Source organism: Arvicanthis niloticus, chromosome 6 (assembly GCF_011762505.2).
Source record: "Arvicanthis niloticus isolate mArvNil1 chromosome 6, mArvNil1.pat.X, whole genome shotgun sequence".
NCBI lineage: Eukaryota > Metazoa > Chordata > Mammalia > Rodentia > Muridae > Arvicanthis > Arvicanthis niloticus.
The window spans coordinates 93597508-93612666 of record NC_047663.1 but is presented as its reverse complement, the minus strand read 5'-3'; the positions used below and the strand labels follow the sequence as shown (position 1 = coordinate 93612666).

The 15159-nt window shown below is 54.3% G+C and overlaps 2 protein-coding genes across 3 annotated transcripts in view; one reads left to right on the top strand and one right to left on the bottom strand.

Moving 5' to 3' along the window:
* Coro7 (coronin 7) overlaps positions 1 to 15159 on the top strand; it is a 52408-nt gene that overhangs the window by 27231 nt on the left and 10018 nt on the right. The gene's annotated exons all lie outside the window — the stretch shown is intronic.
* Vasn (vasorin) lies at positions 1607 to 12337 on the bottom strand. The gene is made up of 2 exons (XM_034507965.2): positions 12176 to 12337; positions 1607 to 4235 (listed from the first exon to the last, which is right to left on the bottom strand). Exon 2 carries the CDS (start codon positions 4224 to 4226, stop codon positions 2205 to 2207), a length of 2022 nt encoding a protein of 673 aa, XP_034363856.1. The 5' UTR covers positions 4227 to 4235; positions 12176 to 12337; the 3' UTR covers positions 1607 to 2204.

The following is a 15159-nucleotide window of genomic DNA, read 5'->3' as shown; positions in this document are numbered from 1 at the left end:
TGCCACTATAAGCTGTTACTGTGTCTCGCATGGGATGTGCTTCTCCTCTTCCCTAAAGGAGATCGTGAGGCTTGGAATGTGAGTTTCCTTGTGAGAAGAGCCCATATCCTTCCTGCCCACATCCATCTGGCCTCATGCTCGTAGAATTACCTTCAGTGGAGGCTGGCATCTTGGCCTGGTCCCCACTATCGATGGCATGATCTGGATATCTTTCTTGGAGGGCTCCTCCCCCTTCTCTAGGTCTTGCCACGCCATCCTGCCATCCCTCTAGGCCAGGTTTGCTTTGCAGCAAAAACATTTACTCTGCAGTCCTCGCTCTTCAGTAGTGCCCCACAGGCCCACAAAGGCCCCTTTGATGAGGCTGCTGAGAGGGGCAGCCTCGCCACGCCTACTGTCCTAATAGAACCCAGGCCTACAGGAAATCCACCTGGGCTGCTGCCGCCACCGCCACCACTGCAGCCTCAGTAGAAAGGGGCCCCACCCAGGCCCAGTGCTACCACCTACTGCCACACATGACCCACCATCCACCTCCTCCCTCTTCCATATCCCTCAGCAGCCACTAATTGAATCCAGAGCCTCATGTGGCTGAGCCTGACTTGATGCTGACATCAACACCCCAAACCACAGGGCCTGTTCCCCAGACCTGGCTGGGCCTCCTCCTTCCCTTCAGGGGTGAGACTTGGTACCAGGGCTATGACCCACAGGAAGACACTGATTGGCATCGCACCCTGTGAGTGACTGGCTTCTGCTTTTGCGTAGCCCTTCCACTCTGCCAGGGCCTAGTTCCTCTCTCAGCCCTAAGGGTAACAGACAAAGATGATGTGTATCCATCAGTTTTCAGAGCTGCCCACACCCAGTCCAGGCTGCAGCTATCCTTGAACCTAGTCTTGCTGCCCTCACAGCCTGTAGTCTTCCTAGGAAACAGTTCTTTGGGGTTCTAGAATTCCTGGACACATCCCCAGAGCAGGAAATAAAGGAATACCCAGGGCCACCAAACTTGGCACCATCTGCAAGTCAGAAAGTCCTTTGTCACTGTCCTTACTGCTAAGGTCCTGTCTGCCCCCACTTTCTGTTCACCTGGTTTCTTGCCTTGGTAATCCACATTTCCCCCACCACTGCCCTTCATTTCAGCTAGGCTTGTGCCAGAGCAGTGTAGACAGCAGGAAGGAGCCAGGGCCACACATACCTGGCCAGCCTAAGAATCTGTGGTTCAGTCTGGAAGCCAGCTGGTCCCAGGATCTCAGCCATTTTTAGGCTCTAGAATGAGAAAGCTCCAGGCTATCTTCTCTAGTTAAAGATAGGAGTAGACTGCTTTCAGAACACCCAAGGAGGATGCATGCTGTGAACTGTGTTTTCTACGAGCCCCTTCCGACCTTATACATTAAGCACTGTGGCTCCTGCTGGCAGAAGACCAGGCCTAGCCTAGGGTAAGCTGCCCTAACAAGTCCATTTTTCTGCCCCACCCAGGTGAAGGCTATGCCATGGGTCGAGACCCATGTTTGGAACATTCTAATGGCGGGGCTGCTGCTTATGCCTGATTACTGTGGCCAGTGACCTTGCATGTTCACAGACCTTAAACCTCATGTACCCCAAGCCCAACCAGAGAGACAGGCAATTTACTTTATTTTTTATTTTCTTACAAAAGGCCTTCATATCATCAATAGTCTTACAAAAACCAAAGTCCTTGTCACTGAGTTTGAAAATACTTTCCCAGCATAAATGGGAAAAGATCTTTTATAAATACATTAGAAAAAAAACAAAACAAAACAATAGAAGCAAGTCCACATGTGCCCAGAGCACCTTCCTTTCCAGTTTCAAGTGTGCCTGCACTTTTGGGGCCAAGGCCACGGCCCTAGTGCCTTCCCCACCCGCTATTTCTGAGGGCTTCCTTCACTGGTTACCAGACTCCGTGTCTCAGGAAGCCCGACATGCCTAGTCATGTTACCAGCACATGACAGGGCTCACATCCCAGGGTTGCACACTGCACAAGACAGCAGGTGCTGTACTGGATGCACTGGTGGCTAGGAGAGTTCTTTTGGGCTGTAGCAGCTTACAGATGAGACCCAGCCCAGAGAGGGTCAGGGACGGCTGCTGTCCCACAGCGCCATCATGCATGTGCACTGTGTGCGTATTGAGAACTTCCTTCTGTGGCAGCAGGAGGGTGATGACTGAAAGCCTGGCCCTGGCTGCTTTTTTTCACCTGCCTAAGTATAGTGCTTGGCAGGGAGGACCCCCTGAAGGCTAGGCCCTGGGTAGCCCATAAGGGGCACCTCACATTCAGGACCACCTGACAGGGCCTCCCCACCTCCCTCTGTTGTCTTGGAGCCTGGCTCCAAGGGGACTTTCACCCCCTCTAGTTCCAGGGGCCCAGTCCCTGGTCCCACCTGCCCTTTGTTCTGAGCTGTTGAAGTCGCCCGTGCCCGCCGCACACAGTAGGCTGCCCCTGCAGCAGCCAACACAGCTAGAAGTACAGCAGCCAGGGCAGGCACAATGAGGAGTGGCAGGTTGCCCTCACGGGCCTGGGTGACTGGGGCATGGTTGGAGCGGACTGCCTGGGGAGTGCTGGCCTCCCCACAGGCCTCCTCACCTTCAGGTGTCCTCCCAGCTCCCAGGGGTGTAACACATATAGAATAGGTGGCATTGGGCCGCAGCTGGGTGACTGTGTACTCTGCAAGTGAAGCAGGCAGCCGTAATGTCACCAGCCGCTTGTCAGGGCCAGACAGGTTGCGATAGGTGAGCCTGAGGCTCCGGAGCTGCACGGTGTTACCCTGCAAGTAGCGCTGCAGCTTCACACGCAAGGAGGTGGAACTCACGGGCTCAATGCTGAGAGGCAGCAGCTGAGGGGGCCTTGGAGTGTCTGGTAGGGAGCTGGGCTTCATTCCTCGCTCCACTGGACTCTCACAGTACAGGCCAATGAAGCCCTCGGGGCACAGGCACTCCCGGTGGTGTCTTGCCCCTACACGGCAGCTACCACCATTAAGGCAGATGGATGCTGGACAGTCCTGGGGCTGAGGAGCAGGCCTCATGGTTGGTGGGGCAGTCAATAGTACAGTGGAGGCCTGGGTAGTTGACTCTGTGAGGCTGGGCCAGGTGGGAGCTTGGCTAGAAGTTGAAGGTGTGGGCTCCCTGATAGTAGGCCTTATGGTAGGTACTGTGGCTGTGGTAGTGGTGACTGGGCAGCCAAAATCTGCATAATCCAGATCCAGGAGCAATCGCCCAGCATTTTTGGGTGGGAAATGACAACGCGTCTCTTCAGGGCTGGCCAGCACAACATGGCTCTCACGCACCCAAGGACCAAACCAGCTCAAGGGGCACAAGCAGTTGAAGGGGTTTCGGGCAGCTGCTAGGAGGCGCAGGCGGGGAAAGAGATTTGAGAGGTCACTGGGCAGGGCCTGCAGGCTCAGGTTGCTCACATCCAATTCCTGTAGGGCAGTCAGGCCAGCCAGGTCCTCGGGCCGTATCTGAGCAATACGGGTGTTGCCAGCCAGCCGCAGGCGTGTCAGGCCACGCAGGCCTTGAATCACAGATGGCATGTGCTCCAACTGGTTGTCAGAAACATCCAGGTCATGGAGGTTGCGAAGGCGGCCAAAAAGCCCCTCATCCAGCTGCCGCAGCCCTAGGCCAGCCAACCGCAATGCCTCTACATTGGCAGTATCCAGTATTCCAGCTTCCAGGGCCGGGATACTGTTGTGACTGAGGTCAAGCAGCAGCAGGCGGGGCAAGTGCAGTGGGGGCAGCACCCGAAGCTCATTGTCTGGTAACTTGAGCTCCAGGAGGTGGTCAAGTGCATCAAAGGCACCTGGTTGGATGTGGCGGATGCGGTTCTTGCCCAGGTAGAGGCGTTCAAGGCGCCGCAGGCCACGAAAGGTCTCATTGGAGATCTCGTGCAGTTTGTTGGCAGTCAGGTCCAGGTTACTGAGGTTAACAAGTGGCTGAAAGACGCCACCAGGCAGGCTAGTGATCTGGTTCTGTGACAAGTCCAGAAGCTGCAGGCCTGGAAGACCAGCAAAACAGCCCACATCAAGTGTGGTGATGCCGTTCTCAAAGATGTACAGGCCCACTGTGTCGGGAGGCACGTCCTGGGGCACTGTGGTCCCCTGACGGGCAGTGCAGAAGACTGTCTGTGGCTGGTTGCACTGGCAACCTGATGGGCAGCCCTGTACTCCAGACCCCGGGAGCACCAGGAGCAACAACAGGAAAGGTGTCAGGCAGCTCCTGGCGTGCATCTTCTGTCCCTAAGAGCAAAGAGCTTATGAGTCAGGGCTGAGGGCAGCCACATCAGCAAGACCAGAGAAGACTCCTCCATTCCCCACCCTCAGATGCAGCAGAGCCCAGAACTTGTGAGTCAGGTCCCTAGTGCCCCTGGCCAGTTTCTGGGCCATCTCTGTCATCTCTTCTCTATGCGATCATGCCACTGTGATGCTGGCTGTCACGAATGGACATACAGCAGGCTGGTGCATGTGAAGGCTAGCTAGCCTGAGGACCGACAGCCACTGGCAACGGCTCAGTGACGAGTTTCCGTCTTGAACCCAGACCTTGCCCCAGCCAAGAAAAGTCCCTCTAGCTGGCTTCATGGACAGGGAAGGAGAATTGTGGGTCCTGAAGCCCCTCCCTGTAGAGTCTGGAGAGACAGGATGGGCAGTTGGCCCAGGCGCGTAAGCAGAGAAGCTGGCTGTTGAGGCCGCTGGCCCCTGCAACACACTCTTGTGTCCTCCCTCCTCTGAGAGAGGAGACCGCAGCAGGAAAACTTCACATGGAAACTATGGGGTCTGTGTTTTCCACTTGTGCTGTCAGACCTGCCCAGGATGTGGCCGGTGATGGGGTTCCTAGAGGAGGGGAAGGGCTGGCTGGCAGTCCTTGTCTGGCAGGGGCCCCGTCTCGGGGGAGGGTGGCTAGATGAATTGAAACTCCTTTTCTGCCCCCTGTCATCAAAGCACCAACTAAAGCCAAGGAACCCTGTCGTCTAGGTGAGGGAAAGACACTGTCCTCACCACGAATAATGGCCTGCGATAGTGCTAGGCCGGACAAGTATTTCAGACTAATTCTTCAGATAGTTTTTGGAGGTTCTGCTCTGGACCATACCCTAGAGCATTGTTCCCCAGAAGTGACAGTGACCCATCCTTCCCACGTGCCAAGGCTTGCTCAGTATGCTGCTGCCTCAGTTCCCTCAGAGCCAATTGAGATGGAGCTTCTTTTGTCACTCCAGAGTAACAGAGAAGGGGCTTTTGAAGGTACCAGTGCGTTTGAGCTGGAGCCCAGGGCTGGAATATAGCCACTGTGAGAGGGTCTGCTCCTGGGACAGGGTCCATGCCCTCTGGGGCCCTGTGTCTATCAAAACTCATCAAAGGTGGGGCTCCTCGCTTTTATCCTGGGATGAGAGAGGTCAACAGCTTGCTCTTTTCACTCAGGCTCCTAGGAGAGCCTGAGGGCTGAACCCAGGCACTGTGCTCACTCTGTGAGCCCCAGAGGACTGAGCCTTGCCTGGAGTGTAAGCCTCCTCCTGGGGGTGGGGGGGAGGCAGTCCAGCCTAGTGGTTGACAATCCCCTCCCATTCCAGGCACCTGCTGTTCACACAAGGGCCTTTTGTGCTAGAGCTGGGGCCTCCCTTCCCCCACATGTGGCCACAACAGGTAACAAGACCCTCACCCAGTCTGCCTTTACCACTATCCCATCTGTGGGTTCCCCTTTTCCAAAGCACAAGGGCCCCTGGTATGAAAGGGAAGAAGACAGACAGACTGGGTTCCAGGACAGGTGAGTTAGCTGCCTGGGGCCTTACACCAGCTCTAAGTGAAAGAAAAGGCTTTGTTGCCTAGGTTAAGCCCATGGGTCTACTACCTGTAGTATCCCTTTGTCAGGGAAGGGATCTTCCTCCTTGGTACCTCTAAAAGCCCCTTCTCTTCTGTTACTCTGAACTACAAAAGCAGCCCTCAGTGATGACCACCTTGAAGCTTTCCCCACCCCTGGCCTGCTCTGTAGACTCCACCCACCTTTGCTCCTTGACCTACAGAGCCTACTCAGTGCTTCTCTGCTGAGGGAGACTTAGGTAGGGGCTCCTGCTGAGACTCAGCTGAGACAAGTACCAGAACCTCAAGGCCTCAAGTGTCCCTGATGTCCCAGCACCATGGGGCTCCCCAGTTAATGACCTAAACCTGTTAGCTCTGCCCCACGCTCCCTCACCCTACAGAACCGTTTTACCCTCCTTAACTCAGGGTAGCCTGTGTGGCCTGGCTTCCAGACATGGGCTTCAAATGACCTCCATCCACACTTTGTGTCCACACAGGGGGTGAGAGACCTCCCCCCAGTCAGTCTTTTCGGTGTGGCCAGGCCAAGGTCAGACAGGAGGGGACCCTGCACATGGCTAGCCTGGTCATACTGCTGATTTGTAAGAGCTCATTTCAGGTGAGTGGCCCTATGGTCAGTTGTCCAAGCTGTGAGGCCTCAATTGGGAGTGTCAACCTAGCACTTGACTCTCCTCTGTGTGTCCTCCACACTTAGCTGTGGGGCTGAACGGTGTGGTGTGCTAAGGAGCTGCTCCTCTGTCTGACCGTGGGATGGCCACCTGGGTAAGGGCTGTAAGCTATGGAATAAACATACAGATTGGTAGGAGAGAGAACCGAGTTAGATTCGGGGTGACCAGGGTTCTAGGCCAGGAAGACCATACAGGTAATAGCTAATCCAGTCCCATTCCTCCAAGACTCATGTCAAGTTTCTTTTCCTGAGCCCTTGCTTCACCCTTCCCAGCAAGGGGAGGCTGAGGCAAAGGGTGAATCTAGAGCTTTGGAAAACTGCAGTTTGCAAGCTACAGTCTGTAGTCTGGGGAGCTCTGCCGCGGCTCTGAGAACAGTTTGAGCAACCCTTGAAGGGAATCTGGTTAGGGCAGAGGCTGACCCTGGTGGGAAAGGCTGAGATAGTTACAGAGCAGCAGAAGACAGGCCTGGAACCTTCTCCACAGACCAGGCTGATCTTCAACTCACAGAGATCCTCCTGCCTCCCCCTGAAGTACTGGGAGTAAAGGTGTGCGTCACCGATACCCAGCCTGAGTCCCTTCTGGACTGTCTCATCTTTCACCTACAGAGCTGTTAAGCTGTTATGGGCAGCCCTGAGGACTCTGTGTGTGTGTGTGTGTGTGTGTGTGTGTGTTGATTTTAAACAGGGAGTTTATTCTTTAATGTGTAAGGTTGTTTTGCCACTTTGCCAGCGTGTGTGTGTGTGTGTGTGTGTGTGTATGTATGTATGTATGTATGTATGTATGTACAGTGCCTGTGGAAGCCAGAGAGGTTGTTGGATTCCCTGGAACTGGAGTAGAATTAGTGGTTGTGAGTCTCCTTATGGGTACTGGAAATCAAATCTGGGTCCTCTGGAAGAGCAGCCTGTGCTCTCAACCACTGAACCATCCCTCCAGCCTCAAACAAGGAGTTCTTTTAATAAGTTCTGAAGGACATTTAGCTTGTCTGAGATCTGGGTCCTCATGCCTGCTGTATGAACAGGCGGGGGCGGGTAGCTTCTCTAGAGTTGTTACTGGCCTGTGCTTTTAGCTGATTACGATGGATCTGACAGAACCACCGCTTTTGCTTTGAGATCTGATCCTTGTGGGGACCATTCCTTTTGTAAAAGTTGTGGGGAGAGTTGTGGAGCAGCCCTGGGCTTTAGGGGTCAGGAGGGCAACATCTGTGAAGGGTCAGGCTGTCTCTTCTTGGATTCTTCACCTAGCTTGGCCTGACTCTACACAGAAGGAAGGCCTGGCACCCTCGGTACCCAGGGACCAGGATGAGGTTTTTAAGTCTGGCTACTAGAGCCAGACTACAAACCCCACCTCAGCATCCAGTGGAGCTAGACAGCACCTGTGTCCCAAAAGCACTTGCCAGATGGTCAGTAAACATTATTAGCTGCTGAAGGCATTGCCTGTAAGCCAGGTGCTCTGCCTTCCTCATGAGCAGGATCTGCTGTGGAGACTGTACCACCTTCATGCTAAATAGAGACCCCTGGCCCAGGCCAAGGCTGCATGACTAGGCACCCCTCTGCTCTTAAGGCAATAGGAAAGTGGGGGTGTGGTCCTTAGTTTTGTAAAGGAATGTGGGGTAAGCTGTCCTTTGGCCCAACCTCCTGAAGCACATGACTTCTTGCAGGGGATCTGTGAGTAAGGACAACCAAGGGTATTGGTCATCCAGTTCTCGAGAACCCAGGATGCCCTCCACACCCAAGTGTGTGACACTTGTGGACACCCACCCATACGCAGGCCTGAGGTCAGGCAGGGACGGGAGAGTGGGTGGGGTAGAACCCAGGCATTTGGTAAACACATCAGCCCTGGAGCTGGTGCATCTCCCTGAGGCAGGGGCAGGCCATGTGCCATCGAGGAGAGGACAATTGAGAGCCCACCCCCCTCTTTGCACACTTCTTCAGGCTAGGTATAGATAGGGTTGCAAGGTCTGCCTCTCAGCTCTGGGCTCCAAGCCTCTGTCTCCTGGTGCTGGACTGAATGGGCTCTACTCTGCTTGCCAGGCCTGGCAGCAGCCCAGCCCCAGGAGGCTGCCAACACACCCCCAACCCCCTCCTGCAGGCGGGATTGTGCCGGCGGCCAGAATGGCTGGCTTCAGTTTCGCTGACGTGTCCGAGGCAGTTCTGGGCTCTGGTTCGGTCCATCTCATCTTGTCTTTCTAGAATACAGCAGTCCTGGCCCAACAGACAAGATGAGTTGAGGGTCTCTATTATAGGTTTTCAAACAGAATTCGGGGAAAGGAGGCACAGCCCAGACTGGTAATTAAGTCAGGGGATCCCAAGGCAGTTCTGTCCATTCTGCTTGTGGCCTCACCCCAACTCCTTGCTCTGTGCTGGCTCCTATTTCTGTCTGTAACTCACTGGCTTTCATATCTGAGCTGCAGGGGTGGCTCACCTAGGAAGCTCTCTTAAAACCTCAATTCCCTAGGCTTCGTCTATTTTTTTTAGAGTCATTCCTGTTGGGGAGAGCCAAGCAGCTATGTTTTGAGTAAAGCCTTCTGTTGGGTCTTCTGCACAGCTAAACGGACTACCAAAAGGACCATGAGGGCATCAGCTCAACTGCTGTGTTTGTCCAGGAAAGGATTCTGTGTCTTGTAGTAGATGTGGCCAAGGTGGCCTGTCCCCACCCAGGTGGGTGTCTTCAATGGCTCTGTGGGTGACCTGGCTGCTGTCAGACCTGTCAGCCGAGGCAGATAGATCAGTGACTAAGATCAGTCTCTGGCTTAAATGAACCCTTGGGGTGGCAGGCTGTGCCATCTTAGGAGAGGTGCCACCTGTTGGGCAAGAACACCTGTGGCCCCAGGAGCTATGTGGTGGCTGTGGCCCAACTAGACATAGGCTGGGAGAACAACACTGTCAGCACGCGTGGCAGGTGTGACACTCCTGGGGCTCAGCCTCCTTCTGCCCTGTCCCTGCCCAAGGCCTGGCACCCACTGAATGAGCTGTAACCCTGCAATTAACCCTGGACCTTCCAGAGCACCTTAGTCACTACAGAAGGCCGTCCACCCCCAGCTTCCCAGGTACAGGAGTCTGAGAAGGGAATGTCCTCAGAAGGGGTCTTTTTCCTGTTCACATTCACCACACCAGTGTCCTACAAGTCACTCAGCAATCTTAGATGGACTCTCAGCCATTGTATGACACAGAGGCCCCTTCTGGGGTCTATGAACCGGTCATTGAACCACAACTCTGTCCCCACAGTTGTCACTGTTGACCAGTGGCTGGGACTGAGGGCCAGCAAGGTTCTCAAACCACCCCAGCTTCCTCAGTGAAAGCCAGCTCCCTCCTTAATGAAATCTCTTAGGCAGCCTCCAGGAATGTCAGAGTCTTATTGCATTCCCCAGGAAGAGTTGGGGGTGGGGGGGGGGTTGTCCCCAACCTTAAAGAAGAACTGGCCTTGTCCCTTCCCCCAGCTGCCCCCCAAACTGAGGTGGCCTGAAGAAGCCTCCTCACACCCAGGGAGACTGGAATGAGGAAAAGCGGGGGAGGCCTGCTGCCTGGACAGCAGGCTGAGGGGTTGGGGAAGGCAGCCCGGCTGGGCTGACTCTGGAATGTGGAAACTGATAAAAGGAAGGAGGGCCCGATCCTCCCCACAGACGCCAGAGCACCCCCACTGGCCTGCTGCAGTCACGTGTACACACACACCCTCTGGGCCACACTCGTGTGTGTGTGTGTGTGTGTGTGTGTGTGTGTGTGTGTGTGTGTGTGCGCGCGCGCGCGCGCGCCTCTGCTGCTGTGTGCTTGCACGCATACACCTCTCCCTCTTCGAAAAGCACACACAAATTCCATAGCAGTGAGGGAGCTGGTTTTCTTGGCAACACAAGGGCCTTGGGTTCCACAGCTCTGGGAGGGGCTCTAAGGGAGCTCAGGCAAGGGTGACTGATCGCTTCACATAAGATTAGGACCTGCCAGTGGTCAAGAATGACTTTAGGCACTTACCCAAGAGAACTGTGCTGGGGGTGGTAAGGTGGGAACCACTTCCTGGTGCCAATTGGAGCCCCACTTTCCTGGGACTCCACTTGAACCAAGCCACAAAAATCCTGGCTCTTCCTCAGTACTTAATCTAACTAACTCAGGCTGGGGATATCTGGAATGGCAGTGACGTGTGTGTGTGTGTGTGTGTGTGTGTGTGTGTGTGTGTGTGTGTGTACACCTGAGCACGCCTACCTATCTTGGCCCCAGGGCTATCTGCCAGAGGGGACTTACTTGGGAAAGTCTAAGTCTTGTGATGTCTGAGAGGCTCCTGTGTTCTCTGTTCCCCCACCATGTCCAGAGGGTGGTCTTCAAACACTGCCACAGCAGCCCTCCACCCAGTGCCCACAGATCTCAGGTGGCTGTTCTGCTGTTCAACTCTGAGACCTGGGAAGCTGGGGGCTGGCACGTGTGCTCCTAGGTCCTTTCCTCTCTGGAAGGGAGAAGCTAGATACGGTCTGGAGGAAATCCAGCTGGGCTGCTCATTACCAGAGCCCTCTTCCTGCCTCTGACACTCTGTTTACAGAAGTTCCCCCAGGGGCTGATTCCCCTGGGAGAGGACAGTAAACTCTAGGGACTACCCTCCCATCCCCCACCTGCCTGCCCCAGCTCCATGGGGCTATGCTAACAGCTGGGTCCATACTGGCCTTCACTGCCCATACCAATGGAGCCCCTTGAAAGGCTTCAGCCCACCCACATCTCTGCTTTCCCAGCACCAAAAATCCAGCCGCCTGGGGGGGAAGGGACCTTTTACCTTTCAGCCAGACCCTCTCCCCTAGGAAACTCTTGACCCAGATAGGGAAGAAGGCTCTCTTGGTGCCTCTCCCTGGAGCATCATCTACTGTTAATGCAAAAAGCAAGCAAGGGAACTCCTGAGCCTTGGGTTTCGTCTATGCTGTAGAGGCTGCTTCTGGGATCCAATGGTTGGAAGCAGTCAGTGACCCTGGTGTGGTAATCGTTAACGAATGGGGGTGAGGTAGTGTGGTTGGCACCAATCAGCTGGCCTGCCAGTGACCACAAGGAACCTAAGCAGTCCTCTGGCCCCAGAGCTGCAAGCTCAGGAACACAAAGGACTAAACTGGCTATAGGCCATTGGGTTTGCAGCCCAAGAAAAGCCCATTTAGGTAGAGATGAGATGCCCTGATACTGGAGCACTAAAGATTCTGGTTAGCCAAAGTTCATCCCTCACCTGGGGGCACACCTCTCAATCTCCCCATCCCCATGCCTCTCCAGGCCTGCCTGTATATTTGTGGGCCCCAGTTCTGTCATGTGTGACAAGGCCCAGAGGACCCCAAGCAACCACTGTACAAGGGCACCAGACTGTCTGACCCCATGAGGGAAAAGTAGCCAGACTATGGCAGGGCCATCCCCTAAAAGAGGGTTGATTCATAAAACTGGTCACGCCAGAGGGCCCAGTCGTGGGAGGAGGAAACAAGGGAGGGGGTGTTTATTTTGTCTACTCAGAGCCTCACGGGTAGGTGAGCCATGTACAAACGCACACCCTCGCTCTCCCGAGGTCAACAGAGGCCCCTGAACCCACTCAGGAAAGGGGTGGGGGCGGTGCAACTGGACGTGCCTGCCCAGGTAACCGCCCGAGGCTGGGATAAGCCCCTCGCTTCTGCATCGCAGTCCCACTGGAGAATGTGCTAGTGTGCTGTGTTAGTGTGATCAGCTCTGCCTGTCGCCCCCGCCCTTGCCCCTAGACACTCACCAGGAGACGACTTCGGCTGAGGGAGCCAGGCGGTGTGGCCCAAGGCCTCAATGGGGCCTCAGTCCTTCGCCTCCGGCCGGTCCTGCAAGATCCGGGGTCCCGGGATCCGGAGGCTGCTGCGTACCCGCCTCCCAGCCCCGGGCTCCAGCTCCGAAGTTGACTCGTAGGAGGCTGGTCTCTGCTTAAGATGTAGGGGTGGGTGGACCAGCTCTACTGAGGGCGGGGCTTCCCCCAATTGGCTGAGGCTAGGTTTGGCCCAGCCTACATACACACCCACCTCCACTGAGTAGGTCAATGCACTAAGCAGGCCTAGTCTGCGGCTAGATACCTCCAGATCCCAGTGAGGAGAGATTTTATTAGGCTGGTTTAAGTCAATCTTTTGCTGTGTGACATTTGGGCAGGTTCCTGCTTTTTAACTGAAAAACACCTAGTGACACACATTCAAGAATCAGACAGTGAAGAGTCGGTGAAGATCTGAAGAAGCAGAGGTAGATTGTAGGGGCCAGGAGGGATGAGAGCTGAGACCCCATGACCAGCCCAGTCTGCCAAAACTAGGATTTTTCATACAAATCTAGATTTTTAGGTGTAATCTCACAATGTGTTTTTGTTGGTAGCTAATTCCAGTTTCAATAGCTAGAAAGGCCACATGATGTGCTTCCAAGAGCCTCTTATATAAAATCTCTTAATGCTGGATTTGAAATCTTCGTGGCCATGACAGCATCCCTGGTCACCTTCCCCAGATTTAAATGAGAGACTGGGACCTAGAAACAGATGTCTGTTCAAGCCCCTACAGTTACTGGAAGCTTAAAGACTAGGCTATGCGTGGGATGGGAGGCAGGGTTTGGGGCTTCATCAACAGTAGGAGGGAGGGACATAGGTACTTGTGACAGCGGCCCTTGATGAAGCAGGAGGGTGCTGTGCCAGGGGCTGGTTCGGAAAAAATCCCCTGCCTTGCAGGATTCCAGGAAAATGATCATCCTCTCCCCTCCCCCTCCATGGTTTGTGGAGAGAGTCATGCCTCAGGGCCTCTGGGGACTCAGTTTAGCTCCTGGATTTCACCATCATATTCCTTTTCTGCCGGGTCTGTAGTGAAGGCCTTGTCTGGGTCACACTATCTGGAGGCTTGTCTGGCCTCAACTGGACTCCATCACCAGAAATGAAGGTGATCTGGGACTAGTTAACAGGAGCCAAGCAGGGCCCCTCCCCAGAATATACTGACGTTGTGAATGCAGGGCATCTCCACCCCCACATTCCTGTGCACAACTGACCCCAGGTGTTTCATTTGGCCTGTGAAAACTCAGGTGGTTTCACATGAAAATGAGTTTTCCTAGCCTGTCTTAAACAACAAGTTTTTAAGGCTGAGTGGCAGCTGTCCCCTCTGGCCAGGGGTAGGGTTCACCAGTTACCCTAGGCCCAAATCCTCTGTGTGGCAGGCTCCCCAATCCCTGAGTGTTGTGAGTCAGGCCTGTTATCCCAGCTACTCTGAAGACTGAAGCAGGAGGATCACAAATTCAAGGTCAGCCTGAATAACTCTATAAGATCTTTCTCAAAATAGAAGTCAGAAGGTGTATCTCAGTGATGGAACACTTGAGATAAATACGGCTAGATTTGGTACCTAGTACCAGCAAAACAGAGGGAATACACAGGTGCTCTGTGACTTCTAGTCAGACTGTCCCAAGCCGCTTCCCATGAGCCATGAGTCCCTGAGGCCCTGTTCTCCCAGAACTCACAGAACTCCCAGCTTCTGGTATGTCCCATCTTGCCCAGCCTCTCATTGCTCTCCAGGTACCATCTATCCCTTCAAAGGGCCCCACAAGGGATGAGAGTGTGGGATACTTTTGTCCCAGCCTGGAGGACAGTGACAGATCCACAGGAGCATGAATGGAAGGGAGGGCAGGGGTGTTCTAGAGCTGCCATCCCCCAGCAAGCCCACTTTTGTCTTTTTATGGTATCATCACAGGGCACTTGGCAAGCTCATGACATTATCAGACCAAAGTCACTTCTTACCATCTAGTAGGTGACGCAATCCTTGTCATCTAGTTAGGGATAGCTCCAGGCCTTGGCCTTTCTCCAACTTTAGATCTGGGGTAGACTCTGGACTGATCCTTCAAGGTGGTAAGCCTAGAGATCATAGCAGCAGCACAGGTATGGGCACAGTAGCCCTCCCCATCTGGCCTTCTGTCAAGTCAAAGTGTGTTCTGTGTCCTGGCCCAGACACAGCTTGGCCTTCTTCACAAGGCCTAGAGACAGGCCTGTGCCAGCTGTTGGCTGTTATGCCGGATGTTGTGACCCCATTTCCCTGCCCATCCTGAGCAGTGGGCAGCAGGATGCTCCTGCCTAGCAGATATGACCAGATGGCTCTACCTGAGGCAAGGAGGACTGGCCTGACCTGTCAGAGGAGCCAGCCCTGCCCTCTCTGACTTCCTGCTCCTGCCACCCAACACCTGAGTCAGTGGGCAGGCTCTAAGGGGGTAGGGTGAGGGAGGCCTAGACAGGCTTCTTCAGGAGGTGTTTCAGAGAGCTGGTGAACTGTCAGTGCTCCAGCGGAATTCTTGGGGTTCTTCTCTTGTACTTCTGGGTAGTACAGCAGAAGGCCACAGAGGTGTCCCCAGACCCCTTGTCCCCACCTGTGCTCCAGTGACATGCTCCTTTAGCTCCCAGTTTCCCAATCTTTCCTTCCTTAGTAGTCTGTGCCCCCATCTTAGGGCCATCTTGTTCCCTCCCTACTTGGTTTAAATTATACCAACTAGCTGGGTTTGGTAGAGTGATTTGCCTAGCATGTATAAGGCCTTGAATCAGAATTTTCCAGTTTCACAAAACAAACAAAAATAACCACCTTCTAATTTCTTATCACCTACTGGACACAGGACTGATTCACCAAGCTCTGTTCATCTGCCCCTGCCCACCTGAGTCTCAGTCATCTCTTCACTGCCTCAGCTACACATACATCACTTTTCCTGTCCTTCAAAAGGCCTTAATCCAAT

Excerpts from the sequence above, each read along its gene's own strand:
- Vasn (XM_034507965.2), bottom strand. The coding sequence starts at position 4,226 with ATGCACGCCAGGAGCTGCCTGACACCTTTCCTGTTGTTGCTCCTGGTG.